This window comes from Pipistrellus kuhlii, unplaced genomic scaffold (assembly GCF_014108245.1).
Source record: "Pipistrellus kuhlii isolate mPipKuh1 unplaced genomic scaffold, mPipKuh1.p scaffold_m20_p_26, whole genome shotgun sequence".
NCBI lineage: Eukaryota > Metazoa > Chordata > Mammalia > Chiroptera > Vespertilionidae > Pipistrellus > Pipistrellus kuhlii.
The window spans coordinates 8,280,428-8,300,582 of record NW_023425525.1 but is presented as its reverse complement, the minus strand read 5'-3'; the positions used below and the strand labels follow the sequence as shown (position 1 = coordinate 8,300,582).

The window sequence follows — 20,155 nt, the reverse complement described above, 5'->3', positions numbered from 1 at the left end:
ACAAGACTGAAAGCTGGAGAGAAGGCGGACTAGCCAGGGACCTCAGGACCCAAGGCATGTCGTGATACTGAATTCCCTGGGTTTTCTTTTGCTTCACACATCTCACTGAGGCTTGTAGCTGAAGAAGCCAGTAACCCAAAAGTAGTGAAGAACACAAAAAATAATAGATAACAGTAATAATAAAGCCTGCTGTGTCTAGCAAAATGAGTAGAAAACAATCTATCAAGACAAAACTTTTAGAGAATAAATGCTTTACTCCAACCAAACCACAGAAAAATTGTGGACTCCTTGACTTCTAGCCAGCAAAGGTCAAGAGGGAATCTAGATTTCTACCCTCACCAGGCTGTAACAAGGTACCCTGACCAGTCCCTGGCCACCACTAACAGGGTAGTGACAGAAAAGGCAGAATAGAGAGCCACCAGCAGAAATGAGCCCCACCTCCCACACCTCCTCCCCATAATGACTTCTTTAACATCGTGCTGGAAGTTCTAACCAGTGCAATAAGGCAAGAAAAGAAAATGGAAGGCATACAGATTGGAAAGCAATAAATGAAACAGTCCAGATATATAGTAGATGACATGATTGTCGATGTAGGAAATCCCTAAGAATCTACCAAAAGCATCTCTTAGAACCAATAAATGAGTTCAAGGTCACACACAGCATAAAAGAAATATACAAACATCGATGGCTATTTCATATAAAAGGAATCATTCAATATGTGACATTTTGGTGTGTGGCTTCTTTCACTTAACATAATGTCCTTGAGGTCCATTAACATGTAACATAAATCAGCACTTTAAAAAAATATATTTTTTCATTGATTTCAGAGAGGAAGAGAAAGGGAGAGAAACATCAATGATGAGGGAGAATCATTGATTGGCTGCCTCCTGTATGTCCCACACTGGGGATCAATTCTGCAACCTAGGCACATGTCCTGACCAGGAATCAAACTGCAGCCTCCACTGAGCCACACTGGCCAGGCAAAACTTCATTCTTTTTTATGGTGTTACTATATTGTATGAGTATACCACAATTTATCAAACTATTGGTCACTCATACATTTATAGGTGAGAATATAAAATGGTACAGCTACTCTGGAAAATAGTTTGACAGTTTAAGAAACTAAACATGTAACTACTCAGTTGGACTCCTGAGTATTTTCATTCCTAGAGAAATGAAAACTTACGTTCACATATAAACCTGTACATGAATGTCTACAGCAACTTTATTCAAAATAGCCAAAAACTGGAAATCACCTAGACGTCCTTCGACATGTGAACAGTTAAGCTATCTGTGTGGTAATATTGTGAAATACTACTCACTCACCAGTAAAAGGGGAAGTACTATTGACCCATGCAATGACCTGGATGAATCACCAGAGAATTACGCTGAGTAAATAAAAAAAACAATCCCCAAGTGTTATATACTGTATGCTTCCATTTACATAACCTCTTGAAATGACAAGTTATAGAAATAGAGAACAGATTAGTGGTTGCCAGTGGTTAAAGAGGGATGGTGTGGTATAAAAGGACAACATGAGGGATCTTTGTAGTGATGGAAATATTCTGTATCCTAACTGTGTCAACGCCTAATATCCTGTATGTGATATTGCAAGATGTTACCAGTAAGAGTACATGCGTGGATCTTAGAATTATTTCTGAAAGCTACGTTGCAAATTTATAATTATCTCAAAGTTTAATGAAAAGCAAAAATTAACTACATATGCATTTTTTAGAAAGTGATGGAATCAGCAAAGAACAGGAGCCTTAAAAATGACCAAGATGTTCCCAGGTTTTGGCACCAAAAAAAAAAAAAAAAAAAAAAAAAAGACCAAGAAACCCTAACCGGTTTGGCTCAGAGGATAAAGCATCCGCCTGTGGACGGAAGGGTCTCGGGTTTGATTCTGATCAAGGGCATGTACCTTGGTTGGGGGCACATCCCAGTGGGAGGTGTGCAGGAGGCAGCTGATTGGTGTTTCTCTCTCATCGATGTTTCTAACTATCCCTTTTTCTTCCTCTCTGTAAAAAATTAATATATATTTTTAAATGACCAAGAAAACTAGAGAAATAGGATCAAAAGACTCTTAGAAAGCAAATGTATTATTGTTGAAATTAAATACTCGAATGGTATATTGATTTCCTATTGCTGCTGTAACAAGTTGCCACAAATTTAGTGACTTGACACAAAATAAATTTATTATCTCCTGGAGGTCAGAAGTCTAAAAGGGTCTCCCTAGGGCTAAAATCAAAGTGCCCTCAGGACAGAGCCTCTTCTGGAGGATCTGTGAGAGAATCTGTTTCCTCTACTTTCCCAGCTTCCAGAAGCCACACTCATTCCGTGGCTCACAGCCCCATTCCGCCTCATCAAAGCCAGCAGCATCAGGCCACGTCCTGTCCGGCTGCCATCTCTGGTTCTTCTGTCTCCCTCTTCCTCGTATAAGAGTGTAGGGAGCGCCTATAGGGTTAAGCCTCAGACTGGCCTGTTTGCAAACCCACAAACAAGTCCCAGTTTATAGGGCACAGCCCCCTTAGCATAATTATGACACTCCCTAAATCCTTCCCGAGGAGCTAATGGGCTGTGGGAGGTGCAGCAAGTGCTGCCAAAACAAGTGAAACTCCTAAGAACACTGTAACTATGGTGACCACTACCTTGTTTATTTACCTCTGACTATAAAATAAAGCATCATCTTGCCTTCTGGATCTTTTCTCTGTGGCCTCATCCAGACACAGGAGATCCACCTATTGTAGATCCAGCTTATTCTCTTCTGTCTTTTCCACATCCTTCGCCAACCACCCTCTCTCCCCCCCCCACCCCCCCCCCCCACACACACACACTCAGGCTCACCGAACCCTTGGCTGTGCTGGCATAGCTTGTAAGAGCTTTGTGATTACATCTGGCCCACGTACACACAATCCATGATCAACTTCCGTCTCAAAGTCAGCCGATTAGCACCCTTCATCCAACCTGCTACCTTACTTCTCCGGTCCCAGGTATAGGAGGTGGGTGGACCTCATGGAGGAGGTGCAGGGACTAGTCTGCCTATCCCAGACAGGTTAAACAGCAGGTGCAAATAGTTACAGAATAATTAATGAATGGAAAAAAACAGAACGGGAGAATTTACTCAGAATGCAATGAAACAGGATATGGAAAAAGAAAATGAGAATGAAAAGACGGAAAACAAAATGCAGAGTCCTGGAGGTTCGCCGGAGGGTAAACTGGCGGAATTAGTATCGTTAGCAGAAATCTTCTTAGTGCCTAGAAGTTTGCACAATGTATCACATCAATTCCACTTTTTGCCAAGTTTCACTTCTGAGTTAGGAACATTCTTTCCCGGAAGGCAGCCTCTGCCGGAAATGTCAGTATTCAAGAGCCTGTGCGCCCGGGACTGAAAGCGTTTTTGTGTGAATAAGCGACAATTGTTTTACAGCCTAATGTAGGTTTCCCCCGTTTCAAAGGTTTACAATATTTTTATGGGGACATTTATTATGTTAAGGGTTCCTTTACAACTCATTACAGCAGAAACGTGCAGATCATAAAATGCACACCGCCAGGAGCCGAGGTACGGATGGGAGAAGAAGCTTAGACTTAAAAAAGTGTACCTCCACGTGTGTGCTCGGCCGTGAACAAGGTGGATGGCTCTGAGCTCGGAGCCCTGGGAGAGCTCGTGGGGACGAGGGCCGGGGCTGGATGGTGAGGAAAGGGCTTGCCCGGGGGTGGTACGCGGAGGATGCGGCGTGCAGATGGGGTTGTAGACGCGGGCACTTTCTCCCATGTCACCCCACTAATTCAACTGCGGCAAGAAAGAGAAGAGTTTCACTGCCGGGCCCGGGCGTTGCCTCTCGCTGCAGCTACTGTGTTGGCACTTTTAGGGTGACGGGTCCGGGCTCTGGCCTCGGCCCCGCTGGAGCGACAGTTCCCCTGCCCCCCTTCCCCCCTGGGCGGACCGCCGGGCTCCGCTGGGACCGCCCAGGGGCCGCCCGAGGCCACCGTCTGCGCTCCGGCCTCCGGCCCCCGCCCGCAGGCCCGCCCCCGCCCGGCCCCCGCCCGGCCCGGCGCGGCCTCCGCGGCCTCCCCCACTTCCCGTCCCGCGGCCGGCGGCTCCCGCCCGCTCCCCTCCGCAGACCTGGCGGCCACGTAAGTCCCAGCGCCGGGCGGGGAGAACGCAGCGCGGCTCAGGGTCCGGGGCGGCGGGGTCCCGCGTGCGGGGAGCGTGCGGGGTGTGGAGGGAGGAATCGCAGCGCGGCTCCGGGTCCGGGGCGGCGGGTCCCGCGTGCGGGGAGCTTGCGGGGTGTGGAGGGAGGAATCGCAGAACGGCTCCGGGCGAGTCCGGGGCGCGGGGGAGGTCCGGAGGCTTGAACTTGAGCCACCGCGGCGGTCGGGACGGGGCTGCTCGGCCCTGCTGCACCTTAGGATCTCCGGGGCTTTGAACACCCAGATGCCCGGGCCGCACCCAGGCCAGTCCCATCAGCGCCCCTGGGCGTGAGACCCAGCTCGGCCTCGCGGAAACTCTCTGGCGATTCCAACGTGCAGCCCGGCTCCCCTGCCTCCGGCGTGGGAAAGGAGGGGTGTGTCCGAAAGAGCCCAAGCAGGTCAGCCTTGGGCATTTTGCGAAAAACAGGAGGAATGTGGTTACCTTGCGGGCTCGGCTCTGCATTCTGGGAAATGCCTCAGTTGCTGGCATTTCACCTTTAGCTGGGGGAAACCAGGAAACCCGTGGCCTGACGACGTCTAGGTTTCCTGCTGTAAGGATGAAGCTTGCAACAGGTCGGTCTGGATAAAATACGCATAAGACTTACCATGTTCAGGGAACCATAGTCTACCATGGGTTTTAGGAGCGCACAGGATGGACCCGCCTCACCCTGGGGTAGATGCTGGGGGCAGAGAGCTGTGATCCCCCAAGCAGCCCCCCCCCCCTCCCCGAGACAGGCTTCTGCCGAATATGCAGGGCAGATAAGAAAGGTGGATTGAAAACAAACCACACCTGAGACCTAGGAGAAGCATGGACTTGCAACGGGTCTGAGGAGTAGGTTTTGTTTTTGTGGAAAGGAAAGAAAGAAGTTCAAGCTTTGGAGCCCATCCCATGGGAGCCCCAATTCAGAATCTGTCACATGTGGCCTCTGACCACGGGCAAGTTATCTGACTCTCAGAGCCCCCGCTTTCTTACCGGAACAGCGGGGGTTAACACTGCAGCTGTCCTGGGGCATCTATAGTTAAATGAGAAAATGAATATCAAATGCCCCAGCAGGTGGCACATGGCGGGCACGCTGTCTCAGGCACAGCCAAGGTGACTGGTGTTTAGCAATTATCTAGTCCAGCCAGAGGAGGGCAAGTGTTTGTCCAAAAATCATCTCCGTCTAAACACTGCTCCCCTGCTCTCCTCCTCCCTGCCCGGAGGAGGAACCTGGGTGTTTTGAGGTCTGGACTCTCAGATTGCTTCCCACCAAGAGGACTTATTATTTTTTAAAATATATTTTATTGATTTTTTTTTTTTACAGAGAGGAAGAGAAAGGGATAGTTAGAAACATCGATGAGAGAGAATCATTGATTGGCTGTCTCTTGCACCCCCCCCCCCCCCACTGGGAATGTGCCTGCAACCAAGGTACATGCTCTTGACGGGAATCGAACCCGGGACCTTTTAGTCCACAGGCCAACGCTCTATCCACTGAGCCAAACCGGTTTAGGCAAGAGGACTTATTCATGGCCCTGGAATACAGTTTACTCCCTGTGTGAGGAATGAGTTTCTTGATGAAAGAAACTGGCCCTTCCTCTGGAGACTTCCTCTGCCCATACCACATACATCAATAAAATGGCTCCCGAGAGCGGAGCCAGCAGTCTGCGGGGTCTCAGAATTGCTGGCAGCTTCCTTAGGCCACACCTGTTTTGCGCCTGGCTCTGGCTCTGGGCCTAGGAACAGTGAATTCTGGGAAGACCAAAAACAGTCAGGAATTGGGGGGGAGGGGACCCACATCCTACAATTGTCAATGACGGCATCCCAGCTGAATATTTCACCCTGGTACCACTCCATATGTCATCCGTGGTCACTTGGGTAGTAACAACAGCCCTGTTAAGTCATTAGAAATATTAATACAGTGATGTACTATAGGTGTAAGGCCAAGTGTTTTTACAGTATATGTGCAAGCATGATTTTCAATTGAAGGAGAATATCAAATTCTTCTCTCTTTTTATCCAAGTAAATGAGCTCAATATTTCTTCAAAATCTAAGGCAAAAGTCTGGGATTTGAGGTTTAAGATACCAGTTTCCTTATGATTCTTCTTTTTTGGGAGGATTTTAGGCAAGATGAAATTAGAAAAACTAAAATTTTTATCTGTACTAAACTTGAGTCCTGCAGAAGCTATATGTATTTTGCAGGCTTCTGGAAGTCCTGTTTTCTTTTATCTTCTGGGCACAGTCAGTTGTGTCTCACACCTAGGGCCTCCTTTCATCCACTTGTAGATTCTGAACTGCTTTGGAGGAAAACTCTTTGGCACATCAAATGCTCGCTGAGGGCACGTGTTTTCCCCAAACCTGACTCTTGAACTGAAAAGTGTGTAGTCACTGGCATTTCCATTAATTGATGATTTTTATACAGTGCGAGGAAGCAAGACTTCCTGGCTTGAATTCTTACTCTTGTGTTTCACCCAGGACTGCCCCAGACCAGATTGGGCCAAGGCAGACTTGCTGCCACCCCCTCTTTTGCCGTCCTCCATCCTCTGGAGCCAGGGAGCCAGGGAGCCAGCCGGGTGGGGGATGCTATCACTCTGAGGGAGGCCTGGCCCTCAGATGGGGCAGAGTGACCGGGTAAGAAATGTGCTTCCTTCGCGTCGGCAAGGCTGTTTTGTGTTACACGCCATTAAAATCAATAGGATATCTCTAGTAAACGGAGTAGGCTGCCAGTTTGAAATTTGTTTTCCTAAATAGTCATGTTCCTATCCTATATAATAAAAGTCTAATATGCTAAGTGTCCAGTCAACCATTGGCTGATCAGCCAATCAAAGGATAACATGCTAATAATGTGCTAAGGTGCTCAACTGCTCGCTATGACTTGCACTGACCACTAGGGGGCAGAAGATGACAGATTAACCAGTTGCTATGACATGCACTAACCACCAGTGGGACAGACACTCCGATTAGTAGGTTAGCTTGCTGCTGGGGTCCAGCCAATCGGGACTGAGTAAGATGGGCCGGACACGCCCTGGAGCTGGCCCCTGATCCCCCTCCAGTTGGCCAACCTCCCATGTCCCTCCCTGGCCTGATCTTGCACCAATGGGGTCCCTCCACCTGGCCTGTACCCTCCCACAATCCGGGACCCCTTAGGAATGTCAGAGAGCCGGTTTCTACCTGATCCAGCAGACCAGGCAGAGGGACCCCACTGGTGCACAAATTCGTGCACCAGGCCTCCAATAAGTTATAGAAAACTGTAGTTTAAAGAGCTAATAAGTAGATGAGCAAAGGGAGCACATGGTTAGCACCAGGCTTTGGTCGGTTAATGTTTTAATAAAAGATGAAGTTGCCACTGTGATACCTTTGTTTTGGGATGCAGAACAAGGTCTCACAGTGTTCGCACCACCATACAGGTTGGGGCGGTAAAGATGTAGAGACTGAGGTATTTTCAGAGCCTCAGGTAACTGGGTAGGGCAGCCACATATTGCTGAGGGAAATCCTTCCAGGGAAGAAGATCTGTGAGCAGATGATGATTCACTTGAGAAAAATATTTGTTCTAATTCCCAAAAGATAAAAGTCTAGTGATTCAGAACTTTGTGTGATTTGTTTCAACCCACTTCCCAATTGCTTATCTCGGCTCCTCAACCCAAACTTTCAGAAGGAACTGGATGGGAAACTAGGCTTTTACGGCCAGAGAGCTTAACTCGTTCCAACCTAGGACAACAGATGGTCCCTTGATGGAGAGGGCCATTCCTGGACTTTGTTTAACAAGGCCAGGGTCTCACATGTAATGTCAATTCAGGCACATTGATGATTTCAGGCGGAGATAAAAGATCTATAACAAAATACCAGACAGGCAGGCCTTTAGTGGGAGAAACCATGGGTTTCGGGTGTCAGCACTGGGACCCGGCCCCTGCTTTAGTTCCTGAATTACCATGTGACCTCAGCCAACATATTGAACTGTTCCAACCCTTTGTCCTCCTTGTAAAAACAGTTATAATTCTTTCCTTAGAGCAGTTTTGAGCAGTTAATGAAATAATTGATGTAAAGTGTTTAGCACACCAAGTGGCTTTCAAGTAAATGGTACTTATCCGATATAATAAACAGCTAATATGCAAATGGTCGTCACGCCTTCGCGCCCTCACGCCTAGGTGCTAGGGCTGGGAACCCGAGGCTGCGCCCCCTGCCTTGCAGGGATTGACCGAGGTGGGGCTGGCCGGGTCTGGGTCTCGAGTGATTTCAAGGTGCACGTGGGTGGGCGGGGACTTGACTCTGGGTCCCGTGGTGCGTCCCAGACTCTGACAGGAGGAAGATTTTGATATATGTTTTACTAATTTTCTTTCATCTCTGACACTTCTGTTATAAAGGGCAAATAGCAGTATTAAAATATTTCCTCTAATTATTTCCCTTTTAATGTGCATGAATTTTGTGCACCAGGCCACTAGTTATGTTAATAATGGTTATGATGACTCCTTTGGTTCCAGGGCTCGTCTTGTCATCTCCTAGTTGTGTTGCTTTAAATAAGGTACTTAGTCCTCATGAGCCCCGGGTTATATCTGTAAAATGGGGCTGACTCTACCTGTGTGGAAGGTTGGTGTGAGGCTTGGAAGGAATTAAATGACGATGCAGCTGATCTGGTTGGTAGACCCTGGATAATAATGGCCAACATAGAACTTACTATGAATAACATCTCCAAAGGCTTTAGGTTTGGAACTTTGTTTTGTCGTCTTCTTCTTCTTCTTCTTCTTCTTCTTCTTCTTCTTCTTCTTCTTTGGAACTTTGTTTTGTCGTCGTCTTCTTCTTCTTCTTCTTCTTCTTCTTCTTCTTCTTTGGAACTTTGTTTTGTCGTCGTCGTCTTCTTCTTCTTCTTCGTCGTCGTCTTCTTCTTCTTCTTCTTCTTCTTCTTCTTCTTCTTCTTTTAAGCTCATGTAATCTTTCCAGCAATCCTGTGCAGTAGATCATTTGCCCCATGTTAGAGATGAGATAGCAGAGGCACAATGAGGTTCACTAACTAGCCCCAAGTCACCAGGCAGCAAGTGCTGCACCCAGGATTTGGAGCAGGCTCCCGTTTGCTAAGCACGGAACCAGCACTCGCTGACTGGACAGGACGAGAGTGCTTATTGATGCTCTTTGTAGAGCTGTGTTTCTGCACCCAGGGCCTCACTTCTGAAGAACTTCCTGCTTATGAATCCACCCCAGATCTGCAACTGTTAACCTCAGCCATTGCTTATGCCGGGTGAGCCAACAGTCACTGGGTGGGGTCGGTGCGGGGAACCTTGATACTGGTATCAGCTAATGTTATTCAAGTGGATTATGATGTTTATTTTCAGATAACTCATCTGAAATAACCTTCCTCCAGACAGATGTTATGTTAACAATGACTGGGGCATTTGGGAAGACAGAAACCAGGGTTGGCAGTCCCCAGGTCAGGACTCAGTGGGCATAACTGCACCTAAACACCATCCCATCCATGGCGCAACGGACTTCTCCATGGGCACTCCCCACCTTTTATAAAGTTCCTTACTCCTCACCCTCTTCCTCACACCAGAAGAATTTGCATACACTTCAAAGGTACAGGGTTTAGGGGGGGAAATTCTTTATTTGGAGCTTTCCGGTCACAGAAGAAGCCTCCCGTGGCGAGGGGCCGAGAGCTCCCAGTGCGTGCCCGCTGGTGAGGAGCGGACCGCACGGCCCCCTCCCTCTCGCTCCTGGGACGTTGTCCTGAGGTCAGAGTGAGGGGCAGTAGCAGGTCGGGTGCGTCTCGGCTGGCTGGGCGGGCCCGCTCCTGCAGCAGCACCCCACGGGGTGGTCCAGGCGCAGGGTGTGCCACCTTCCCAACCTCTCAGTCGCCCCGACACGTCGCAGGTGCCCTCCGGCCACGCTGCGCGGCGCCCTGTGTCCCAGACAGTGGCTGTGTGTGGACACACACTCCAGTGGGAGAATCAGTCTCAGGCTAAGTGCCTTGGCCAGCGATCACAGAGTGTTTATGTACCCAAGGCCAAGTTCACCGCCGGCCTCTCAGACGACAAATACATTTTGTTCTTGCCGCGTGCCTTTCACTCGAGAAACCCCAGACACCTTCAGTGTGGGTCCTCAGAGCCGCCTCCGGACGTCCCCTGGCTTCCGGACCTGTGGCCAAGCGGCCCTTTCCTCCTGGAAGCACTTACGTCCACTTAGAGCTCCAGGCCGGGGCTGGCTGCAGGCGGCCGTCGGCCTTCGTCACGGTGTCTGTGCCACTGGCCCTCAGAGATGAGTCCCAAGCAGGGTGCTTTTGGAGCTGCGGTTTTCAGAAGCTGGTACCCCCAGGAGGACGGCAGTCACGAGGACCCCACGGCCACACGGCAGGAGGGGGCTCCGTGCCAGGACGGCGTTCTGGGAGCCGAGAGCTGGGCTCTGGGCAAGCTCGCTGACCGTAGGGCGGTAACGACGACGACGACGACGACGGGGGCCTGCAAACCGGAGCTTCCCCAGCAGCAGACTGGGCGCCTGACGCTCCCTGAGAGCCTGCGAGCTCTGGAGATGGACACATTCCTCTGGCGGGCACCGAGGAGGCCCCTGCTGGGGCAGTGCCCGTGCCAGGTTCATCCCGCTGGCCCTTTCTGATCTGGTTCCTCTGTCCCTCTGCGGGAGATGCAGTGACTGACCAGCTGGACACGACCCCTCAGCCAAATGCTGGGCCTCAGCGAGGGAGCAGACGGAGGTCATGCAAAGTGCCTGCAATGTGACCGCGCTGTTCTGAGCAGTGTGTGTGTGTGTGTCTCTGTGTGTGTGTGTGTGTGTGTCTCTCTGTGTGTGTGTGTCTCTCTGTGTGTGTGTGTCTCTCTGTGTGTGTGTCTTTTTGTGTGTGTGTGTGTGTGTGTCTCTGTGTGTGTGTGTGTGTGTGTCTGTGTGTGTGTGTGAATCCTCTGGGGACCCCGTGAGGTGCTGTTATCTCTGCATTTGGCGGGTAAGAGCACGGGAGCCCAGGAGGGCGCTATCCTTTGTGCAGATCACACAGCGGATGATTGGAACCCAGTCTGCTGGCCCTAGAGTCTTTGTCCTCACTGACCCCGCCCATCCGTGCAAAGGGGGAATTTAGGAAAGAAAGTTTCCTGACCTCTGAGAAGGGTGGGGATAAAGTGCCTGGGAGTTTCCAGCGGGAGGGAGAGGCTGAGGGGAGGCCCAGGGGGAGGTGGAGTCCCTGTCCTTGCCCCATTCCGAGCCAGCGGCCTCTCTGCTGGGGGCGGGGGATGACACCCTCAGCTGCTGAGGCAGCTTCTCAGGGAAGCAGGAAGCACTGGAGACCTGGGCTCCAGAACTAGTTGATCAGACAGGCCTCTGCCCTTCCTCGTCTCTAAAACGGGGGTGTTGGACAGCACTCTGCTCCATTCCAGAAGTCCGTGGTTTCAGCGGGTCAGGGTGGGGCTGGCTCTGCGTGCACCCAGCGGGGTTTGTTGGCCAGAAAGACATGCTTAGCTCCGAGAAATGAGGAGCCAGGCACGTGGCTTCCCGGAAGTCCAGCGGCTGTGAAAGGCTGTCTGTGTTCCTCAGCATCAGTCCCATTGGCTCTGTCTGCGTGCCTTTCTCCGCAGTCAGGGTGGCAGCTCTGTGTCCGCAGCGCAGGCTGTCTGGCACATTCAGAAGAGAGAAAGAGAGGGGGAGGGGGGAGGGAGGGAGGGAGGGAGGGAGGGGGGGGGGGGGGGGGAGGGCGACAGAAAGATGGAGGGAGAGAGCGGGGAGGCAGAGCAAAAAGGAGAAGAGAGATTGAGAGAGACTTTGAATCTGCTTGGAAATTCTGAGGAATTTGGTGCTTTCAGAGAGTTAATGGAGCTTAAAAGCTTCAAATAATAACTGTAGCCTCATCCATCTGCTAAGTTTTCTCCTCGGGGGCTCCTCGTTTCCTGGTATGGCAGAGGCAGCTGGGACTGGACTGGTGTTCCAGGTGACGAGATGGAAAATAAAACAAGGAACACGAATAGAGTAAAACAAGAAAATCCCACAGAAGACGAAAGCGGGCCAGGAGACGGTCTCCGGAGGACGGAGGCTCGGGTTGGCTGCGTCTCCGGAGCCTGGGAGCGCGAGGGAGCTGCCGGTGGGGTGGGAGGTGCAGCTGGGAAAGCAGGAGCCACACGAGGTGGCCCGCCCTGCGACGTGCCCTGTCCTCGGTGCGGCTCTGTCCGCGCTCCGTGGCGTGTGCCCGAGGCTGGCTTCCTGTTGGGTTGCCTCGGGGCAGCTGGCGGGCGGGGAGGCCATGCTGTTCCCATCACCACTTTGTCCTTGAATAGCCAGGGGGTTCGTGGCAGCACACCTGGCGTCCCTCCCTTCACGGCCAATGGCCAGAGGAGCCGCGGGGCCCGCCCGCCAGAACACACCTTATTCAAGTTCAAGGGAGAGGGTGCGTTCCCGAGGAGAGTGGGAAACCACCTGACATCCGGGGAAAGGGGTGCGGGCCCGGGTGACCTGGAGGCCATGTCCCTCAGCGGTGGGCGGCCTTGACCCACCACTCGTGTGGTAGGGGCTATTGGGACCCTCTGGATGTCTCAAGTTCACGTTCCCTAAAAGACGGGGGCTCTCCCCACATCTCCCTCCGCTCCAGAGGGCTCCAGGGGGCCCAGGCAGCCCGCGGGAGAGCTATGGATGCCCTGGCCCTCTCCATCCATTCCTCATCCATCCCCTGTGCTCACCACACTGCCCCGCCGGACTGTAAGCCCTGTGACTGCAGGGAGGGAGCTCCTTAACCTCTGAGTGCCTCAGTTTCCTGGTTTGTAAACCAGCAGGACCAGGGACCATCTACGGCTGTCCTAAGGATGGAGTGAAGATTAAATGAGGTGATCATTACCGAGCGTTTGCTGTAGCAAGCCCTGATCTAGGCATCTGGTGAATATTAACTTAGTGCTTACAGTACCACGTGGAGGTAGGGATTCTCCTTGGGAGGAAACTGAGGCCCAGGGAGGATGGTTAAAGCCCGGCCGGCCCCAGAGACCACGTCTGACCTGTGTTATCCTGCCTCTCCCAGCGAGAGGAGGGCATTGGACCCGAGCTGGGCCAGGCAGCGCGTGTACTCGGTGTGAGCTCTGGCCGCTGGCCATTCTGTGTGCCGCTGGGATCCCCTCGCGACACGGCCCTCAGGGGAAGGCTGCAGGGCCCGCCGCCTCCTGGAGGCTCCCTGCACCCCAGGCCGCCTGCCTCGGCCCCCTGGGTGACAGCATCTTGTCATGTGACTGGCATTGGCGAAGGCCCTCAGGTTTGCCCTGGAGGCTCAGGCAGACAGGGCCTGGCCAAAGAGGTGTTACCTTTGAGCATCATTATCATCTCTGATCCTCTGTTTGGGACTCTCAGGGGCGGGGTTTCAACAGACAAAGCTGGCGGGTGGGTCTCACTCCTCCTTACACACAGAAAGCCAGGTCAGCAGAGCGTCTGTCAGAAACCAGCTTCCGCCGCTCAGAAGAGGGTCTCGGTGGTTCCAAGAAACTCACGGCGATGGGAAAGGTACCAAAAAGGCAGGAACCATCGGCCCCGGAACAGCATGGGCTTGAACTGCGCCGGTCCACTTACAGGCAGGAAATACTGTCAGCATATCTTCTCTCCCTTACGATTTTCCTAACAGTGCTTTCCTTCCTCTCACTTACTTCGTAAGAACACAGTACGTAACACATGCAACACACGTGGGAACCGACGGGTTACCGCATCGGAGAGGCTCCCAGTCCCAGTTCGCCTTTTTATGGAAAACCATATCCTTTTTCATCTCTGTTCTCGTCTGGGATTGAGGCACACTCTAAAATAAAAAACATTATTTACAAGTTTTGCTAAGACAAGCAAACAAAAAGGTCTGTTTACCTCCGGGCACCCACCTTAGCAGTGGCACCCGCCGCGGCAGACGCGTGTCCACGAGGGTGTTTCCTCCGGTGGCCTCCGGCCGCTGTGTGAGGCGTGACCCCCGCCCACTCGGGGTGGACACGGTCCGGGACCGGAGGGGGGCGGACCCCTTGGCCCAGGCCTTCTCGGTGACCGCCTTCGTCTCCTCAGGGGCCGCGTGGAGAGGCAGGGGCCCTGGGTCCCGATCGTCCGCCGCCAGGAAGACACGTGCAGCCAGGATGAACCTGGGACCCGGAGCCACTCGCCGCTGTAGCCATGGAGAAGCGGGGCCTCGGCGAGATGGACACGGTCCCGCGGCCGCAGCGTCCTCGCTCCCACGTGAAGCTGTTGAAAACCAACCGTGAGCTGCTGGTCATGCACATCCGCAACACGCAGTGCCTGGTGGACAACCTGCTGGAGAATGACTACTTCTCGGCCGAAGACGCCGAGATTGTGGGCGCCTGCCCCACGCAGCCGGACAAGGTGCCGGGGACGGGGGACGGGGGACGGGGGACGGAGGGGGGGACGGAGGGACGGAGGGACGGAGGGAGGGAAGGGAGGTGGCCTTGGCAGGATGCCGTGTACATTGGGCAGAATTGGCCACCACAGCCATTCCTAGAATATAAAGCACACGTGTCAAACACAAGGCCCGCGGGCCAAATCCTTGATAGCATGTGAGTTGGTTAACAGCACTGTTAAGGAAAAGATTGTTCCACTCATTTTAAATTCACATTTCTGGTTAACATTGTCAGTTTATGACTGTTCAGTAAACCATTCGGCCCGCGATTTAGGCTGGATTTTAGATTTTGGCCCCTTCTCTGATTGAGTTCGACACCCCTACTTTAGATGATGAGGAGAGAGAGGAGAGAAAACAAGCAGAAAGCACCGGCCAGGGCGTTGCAGGGGGTGGGGAACCTCGTTTCTGCCAATGGCCCCTTGGATAGTTATAGCATCCTTCGCTGGCTGATGATACAGAATCGTCAACGGAAAAATCAGCCTGTTCTCTGCGGGCACACATTGAATTAACATGCCCCTAGGGCCTTGGCAGGGCCGGACCTAATGATTTTGTGGGCCTCGTTTGGCCTGTGGGCAAGACATTCCCCACCCCTGATCAGGGACTTTAAACGTCTGGGAGCTGCTCGCTGCTTAGACTCTGAGCGTGGCCCTCCCGTCCGGGAACGGCTGCATTCGAAGCCGGGCCCATCATAAAGAATTCTCCCCACGCCACGGCGGGAGGTCTGAGCAGCCCTTCGTTCCACCCAGCCTTGTGTCATCTGAAAAATAAAACTGGCAAGACCCCACACTCCTCCCTGCGCGGAGAGTGACAGACCTGTGTGCCACGGGAGCCTGCCGTCCTCAGAAGAGACCTGAAGGGGTTCTGGGGAGGCACAGGGGCTCACCCTTGTAACTTCCCCCCTTGGTTTTTAATAACATACAAAGCCTTTCTCACAGCACAGCTTACATGGGGGTTGACTGTCCCCTGGCTGGGTGGCCCGGTGCCCACATATGCCAGAGGGCTGGCTCTCTCTCCTGAGACTCATTCCTAGAGAGCAGTGGTGTTAGTTCAAGAGAGAAAAGGGGACACGGAGCACATCCCAGAGGTGGGCGCAGTCCCGCTGTGAGTCTACCCTTACTTTTAGGCCCAGGGGAGCCTCGTGGTTTTGTGGATCTGCGTGGCTTTCTCTCCAGCTAAGGAGGCCCAGGCCACAGATTCTAGGCCTTCGGTGCATAGCATCTCCGCGGGCTGGCTGGCAGGCTGGCTGGCTGGTCCAGCCCCGGGCTGCAGTCAGAGCCGGGGGGCCTGTGGTGTGGGCCGGGCCCGTGGAAGCGCACCCCTGGTGCCACGCTCACGCCCTCGTGCTTGTGCCACCACCAGGTCCGCAAGATCCTGGACCTGGTGCAGAGCAAGGGCGAGGAGGTGTCCGAGTTCCTCCTCTACGTGCTCCAGCGGCTCGCCGATGCCTTCGTGGACCTCGGGCCCTGGCTGCTGGAGGTCGGCTTCTCCCCTTCCCCGCTCATCCAGAGCAAGACCGTGGTCAACACTGACCCAGGTAGGAGTCCGCGGGGCAGGGTGTGTGTGTGTGTGTGTGTGGGTGGGTGGGGGGTGGACTGCAGACACCAAGCACACAGCCCGGGCCGGGAAAGGCTGTAGTGTAGGGAGTAGGCTCAAGAGGACAGGAAGCTGGTCCACCCCGGCCAGCCCTGACTTCCTGCCCAGGTGCTGTGCTCCTTACAGCAGAGGAGAGCTGTCCCTGCTGCCCACGTGCAGCCCAGGGGCTGCCATGGAAGTGGCCACAGGCATGGGGTCGCTCTGTGTAGGGGCCCGTGAGAATGCCTCTGTTCTGACCTCCTGCTCACTTCCTGTTGTTCTCAGCTGCACAAGTTCAAGGTTGCATTTCTTTTTTTTCTTTTAAAAAATCTTTCCAGGTATGACTCTAGGCAACGTATTCCCTTGTCACCCCTGACTGCCAGTGCTTATTTGCAAAGCACCGTGGCGCCCCCTTAGGCAACAGGTGTTCGTGTGCCAGGGCTAGTGCGCCCGATGCCAGGGCCTGGGCACCTTGGAGTGCGGGGAAGGCCCGCCTGCCTTCTGGTGTGAGCCCCGTTTCCGAGCTCTGGTTTGCTGAGAGCGCGGCCCCCACGTAAGCGCGTCACTGCGTCCTCGCCGCTGGGGCAGGCAGCGGGGTCACCTGGGGCACCTGCTACACGTCGGTGCTGCCCAGGCCTCCCCCGGGAACAGGGCTGTGTGCTCCTCCTCGGGGAGAAGGCTGGTTTCATCTTCGTGTACCCACGGGGGGTGAGTCGGAGGAGACGCAGCTCCTTTGTCATCCAGAGGAACATCCAGTGCTCATTCCATCACCGAAAGCCCTGGCGTGTGGTTTTGTGAGGCTGCGTGTGGCTTCCAGGGCAGCACATAAGCCATAGGAAGGTCAGGGCAGTTTCTCAACACACGGGTTTCGGCGGGGTCTGGCTCCAGCTAGTGGAACAGGGCCCCGGGGATGGGCGGGGCGGCAGGGCCCCGAGGCCTGGCCCTGGAAGGTGAGGGAGCTTTAGTGTTCAGCTGGAGTTGTCATGACCACTTGTGTGGAGGACGGTGGGGGGGAAGAGGGGGTCTGTCCCACTCTCTGGGCCCTGTGGAAGCCATCACCCTCTGACTGGCCAGGTCTGAGGTCGGGCAGAGCCGTCAGGGCTGACGACCTGCAGATCCTGGAGCTCAGGCTCCTCAGCGTCCTCGGGGCCTGCGTGTGAGGCCTCCTTGCCCTCGGCCTCAGGGTCAGGCTGTGGGGTTACCTGTGAGCTGGTTTCTCCTGCAGCCGCCCTGGTTGATTGCTTGGTCTCTGCCTCTCTCTCTCTCTCTCTCTCTCTCTCTCTCTCTCTCTCTCTGCCTCCACCTCTCCTGGGTCCTCTCACCACCCTCTCCCCCTCTCCCCTCCAGTGAGCTTGTACATCCAGAAGCTGCGACACCAGCTGGGCCGAGACTCCAAGTTCATCCTGTGCTACTCGCAGAAGGAGGAGGTGCTGCTGGAGGAGGTGTACACGGACACCATCATGGAGCTGGTCGGCTTCAGCAACGAGAGCCTGGGCAGCCTCGACAGCCCAGCCCGCCTCCTGGACCCCGCCGCGGGCGTCCTCAACGAGCAGGGCGAGACCATCTTCGTCTCGGGCGACGCGGGCGTGGGCAAGTCCATGCTGCTGCAGCGGCTGCAGGGCCTGTGGGCCGCCGGCCAGCTGGACCCGCGGCTCAAGTTCTCCTTCCACTTCCGCTGCCGCACCTTCAGCTGCTTCGGGGCGGGCGCCGCGCTGAGCCTGCAGGACCTGCTCTTCAAGCACTGCTGCTACCCGGAGCGGGACCCCGAGGAGGTGTTCGCCTTCCTGCTGCGCTTCCCCCAGGCCGCCCTCTTCACCTTCGACGGCCTGGACGAGCTGCACTCGGACTTCGACCTGAGCCGCGCGCCCGACGCCTCGTCGCCCTGGGAGCCGGCCCACCCGCTGGTGCTGCTGGCCAACCTGCTCAGCGGGGCGCTGCTCCGGGGGGCCACCAAGCTGCTCACGGCCCGCACGGGCGTGGAGATCCCGCGCCAGCTCCTGCGCAAGAAGGTGCAGCTGCGGGGCTTCTCCCGCGGCCACCTGCGTGCCTACGCCGGGAGGATGTTCCCCGAGCCGGCCGCGCGGGACCGCCTGCTGGACCAGCTGGAGGCCAGCCCCAACCTCTGCAGCCTGTGCGCCGTGCCCCTCTTCTGCTGGATCATCTTCCGCTGCTTCCGCCACTTCCACCGCGGCGCCTGCGACGGCGGCGCCCCCGAGCTGCCCGACTGCACCGTGACCCTGACCGACGTGTTCCTGCTGGCCACCGAGGCCCACCTCAACCGGACGCAGCCCACCAGCCTGGTGCAGAGGAACACGCGCAGCCAGACGGAGGCCCTGCGCGCCGGCCGCGCCACCCTGGGCGCGCTGGGCCGGCTGGCCCGCGGGGGCATGGAGCGGGACCTGTTCGTGTTCAGCCCCGAGGAGGTGCAGGCCTGCGCCCTGCCCGAGGCCGACCTGCAGCTGGGCTTCCTGCGCGCCGTGCCCGAGCCGGGCCTGGGGGAGGGCGGGCAGTCCTACGAGTTCTTCCACACCACCCTGCAGGCCTTCTTCACCGCCTTCTCCCTCGTGGTGGACGCCAGGGCGGGCACGCGGGCGCTGCTCCGGTTCTTCCAGGAGTGGGCGCCCCCGGAGGATGCGGCGGTGACGGCGGCCTGCCCGCCCCACCTGCTCCCCTTCCCGTGCCTGGGGGCCCGCCGCCCGGCGGGGGACAACCCCTTCAAGAACAAGGACCACTTCCAGTTCACCAACCTCTTCCTGTGCGGGCTGCTGTCCAAGGCCAAGCAGAAGCTCCTGAGCCACCTGGTGCCGGCCGCCGCCCTGCGGAGGAAGCGCCGGGCGCTGTGGGCGCACCTGTGCGCCAGCCTGCGGGCCCACCTGCGGAGCCTGCCCCGCACGCGCACCGACGGCTTCAGCCAGGTGCAGGCCATGCCCACCTTCATCTGGATGCTGCGCTGCATCTACGAGACGCAGAGCGAGAAGGTGGGGCGGCTGGCGGCCAAGGGCATCTGCGCCAACTACCTCAAGCTGACCTACTGCAACGCCTGCTCGGCCGACTGCAGCGCCCTGGCCTTCGTGCTGCACCACTTCCGCAAGCGGCTGGCCCTCGACCTGGACAACAACAACCTCAACGACTACGGTGTGCGGGAGCTGCAGCCCTGCTTCAGCTGCCTCACGGTCGTCAGGTGAGGCTGCCCGGGGCGCTGGTGGGCCAGGCACAGGGGGCTCTGGCGGGCCGGGCACTGGGGGCGCTGGAGGGCTGGGCACCGGGAGTGCTGGCGGGCCGGGTTGGCCGGGCTGGGTGACACCAGGACTAGCACCACAGAGTGGGGTCTTCTGATCACCCTGAGAGTCACCACCACTGGTCTTGGAACTTCCAGACCGTCTCTGTCTCAGGGTGGCTGAGAACAAGGAACAAAGCTTTTTAAAAAATTATTATTAAATTGATTGGAGTGACATTGGTCAAGGAACAAAGCTTGTATTACTGTTATTATTATTATTATTATTATTATTTAAATTGACTGGGGTGAATTGGTCAAGGAACAAAGCTTTTATTATTATTATTATTATTGTTATTAATTAAATTGATTGGGGTGACATTGGTCAAGGAACAAAGCTTTGAAGTCAGGCAGACTGACAACGGTGGGTGTCCTTGAATAAGTTGCTTGATCTCTGAGCCTCAGGGTCCTCATTGGGAAAAGGAGATGCTCGTATCCTAGCAACTGCAGTACAGCAGACCCTCGAACAACGCGGGGGTTAGGGACGCTGGCCCCCGGAAGCCAAAGATCCATCTATAACTTTTTTTATATAATATATACATTTTTTTGTTCATTTCAGAGAGGAAGGGAGGGAGAGAGAAACATCAATGATTGATTGCCTCCTGCACACACACCCACCCGGGATCGAGCCCACCACCCAGGCATGTGCCCTTGGCTGGGATCGAACCTGGGACCCTTCAGTCCACAGGTCGACGCTCTGTTCACTGAGCCAAAGCAGCTCGGGCCACATATAACTTTTGGCTCCCCAAACACTTACTTACTAAAAGCCTACCATTGCCTGGCAGCCTCACACGAA

General features: G+C 54.9%; 1 protein-coding gene across 5 annotated transcripts in view; it reads left to right on the top strand.

Annotated features, from left to right (window-relative positions):
- The first annotated feature begins 4,040 nt into the window (after positions 1-4,040).
- NOD1 (nucleotide binding oligomerization domain containing 1) overlaps positions 4,041-20,155 on the top strand; it is a 28,238-nt gene continuing 12,123 nt past the window's right edge. For 3 of the 5 annotated variants that reach the window (XR_004990673.2, XR_004990674.2, XR_004990675.2), the window contains exons 1-3: positions 14,061-14,479; positions 15,873-16,047; positions 17,433-19,266. Coding sequence is in view for 2 of the 5 variants with exons in the window: in XM_036453754.2 (XP_036309647.1) it covers positions 14,273-14,479; positions 15,873-16,047; positions 17,433-19,266 (2,216 nt within the window). In the remaining 3 variants the exon portion in view is untranslated. Of the gene's footprint in view, positions 4,135-12,536; positions 13,631-14,060; positions 14,480-15,872; positions 16,048-17,432; positions 19,267-20,155 lie in introns of those variants that run through there. The other 2 variants (XM_036453754.2, XM_036453756.2) reach the window with 2 other exon arrangements.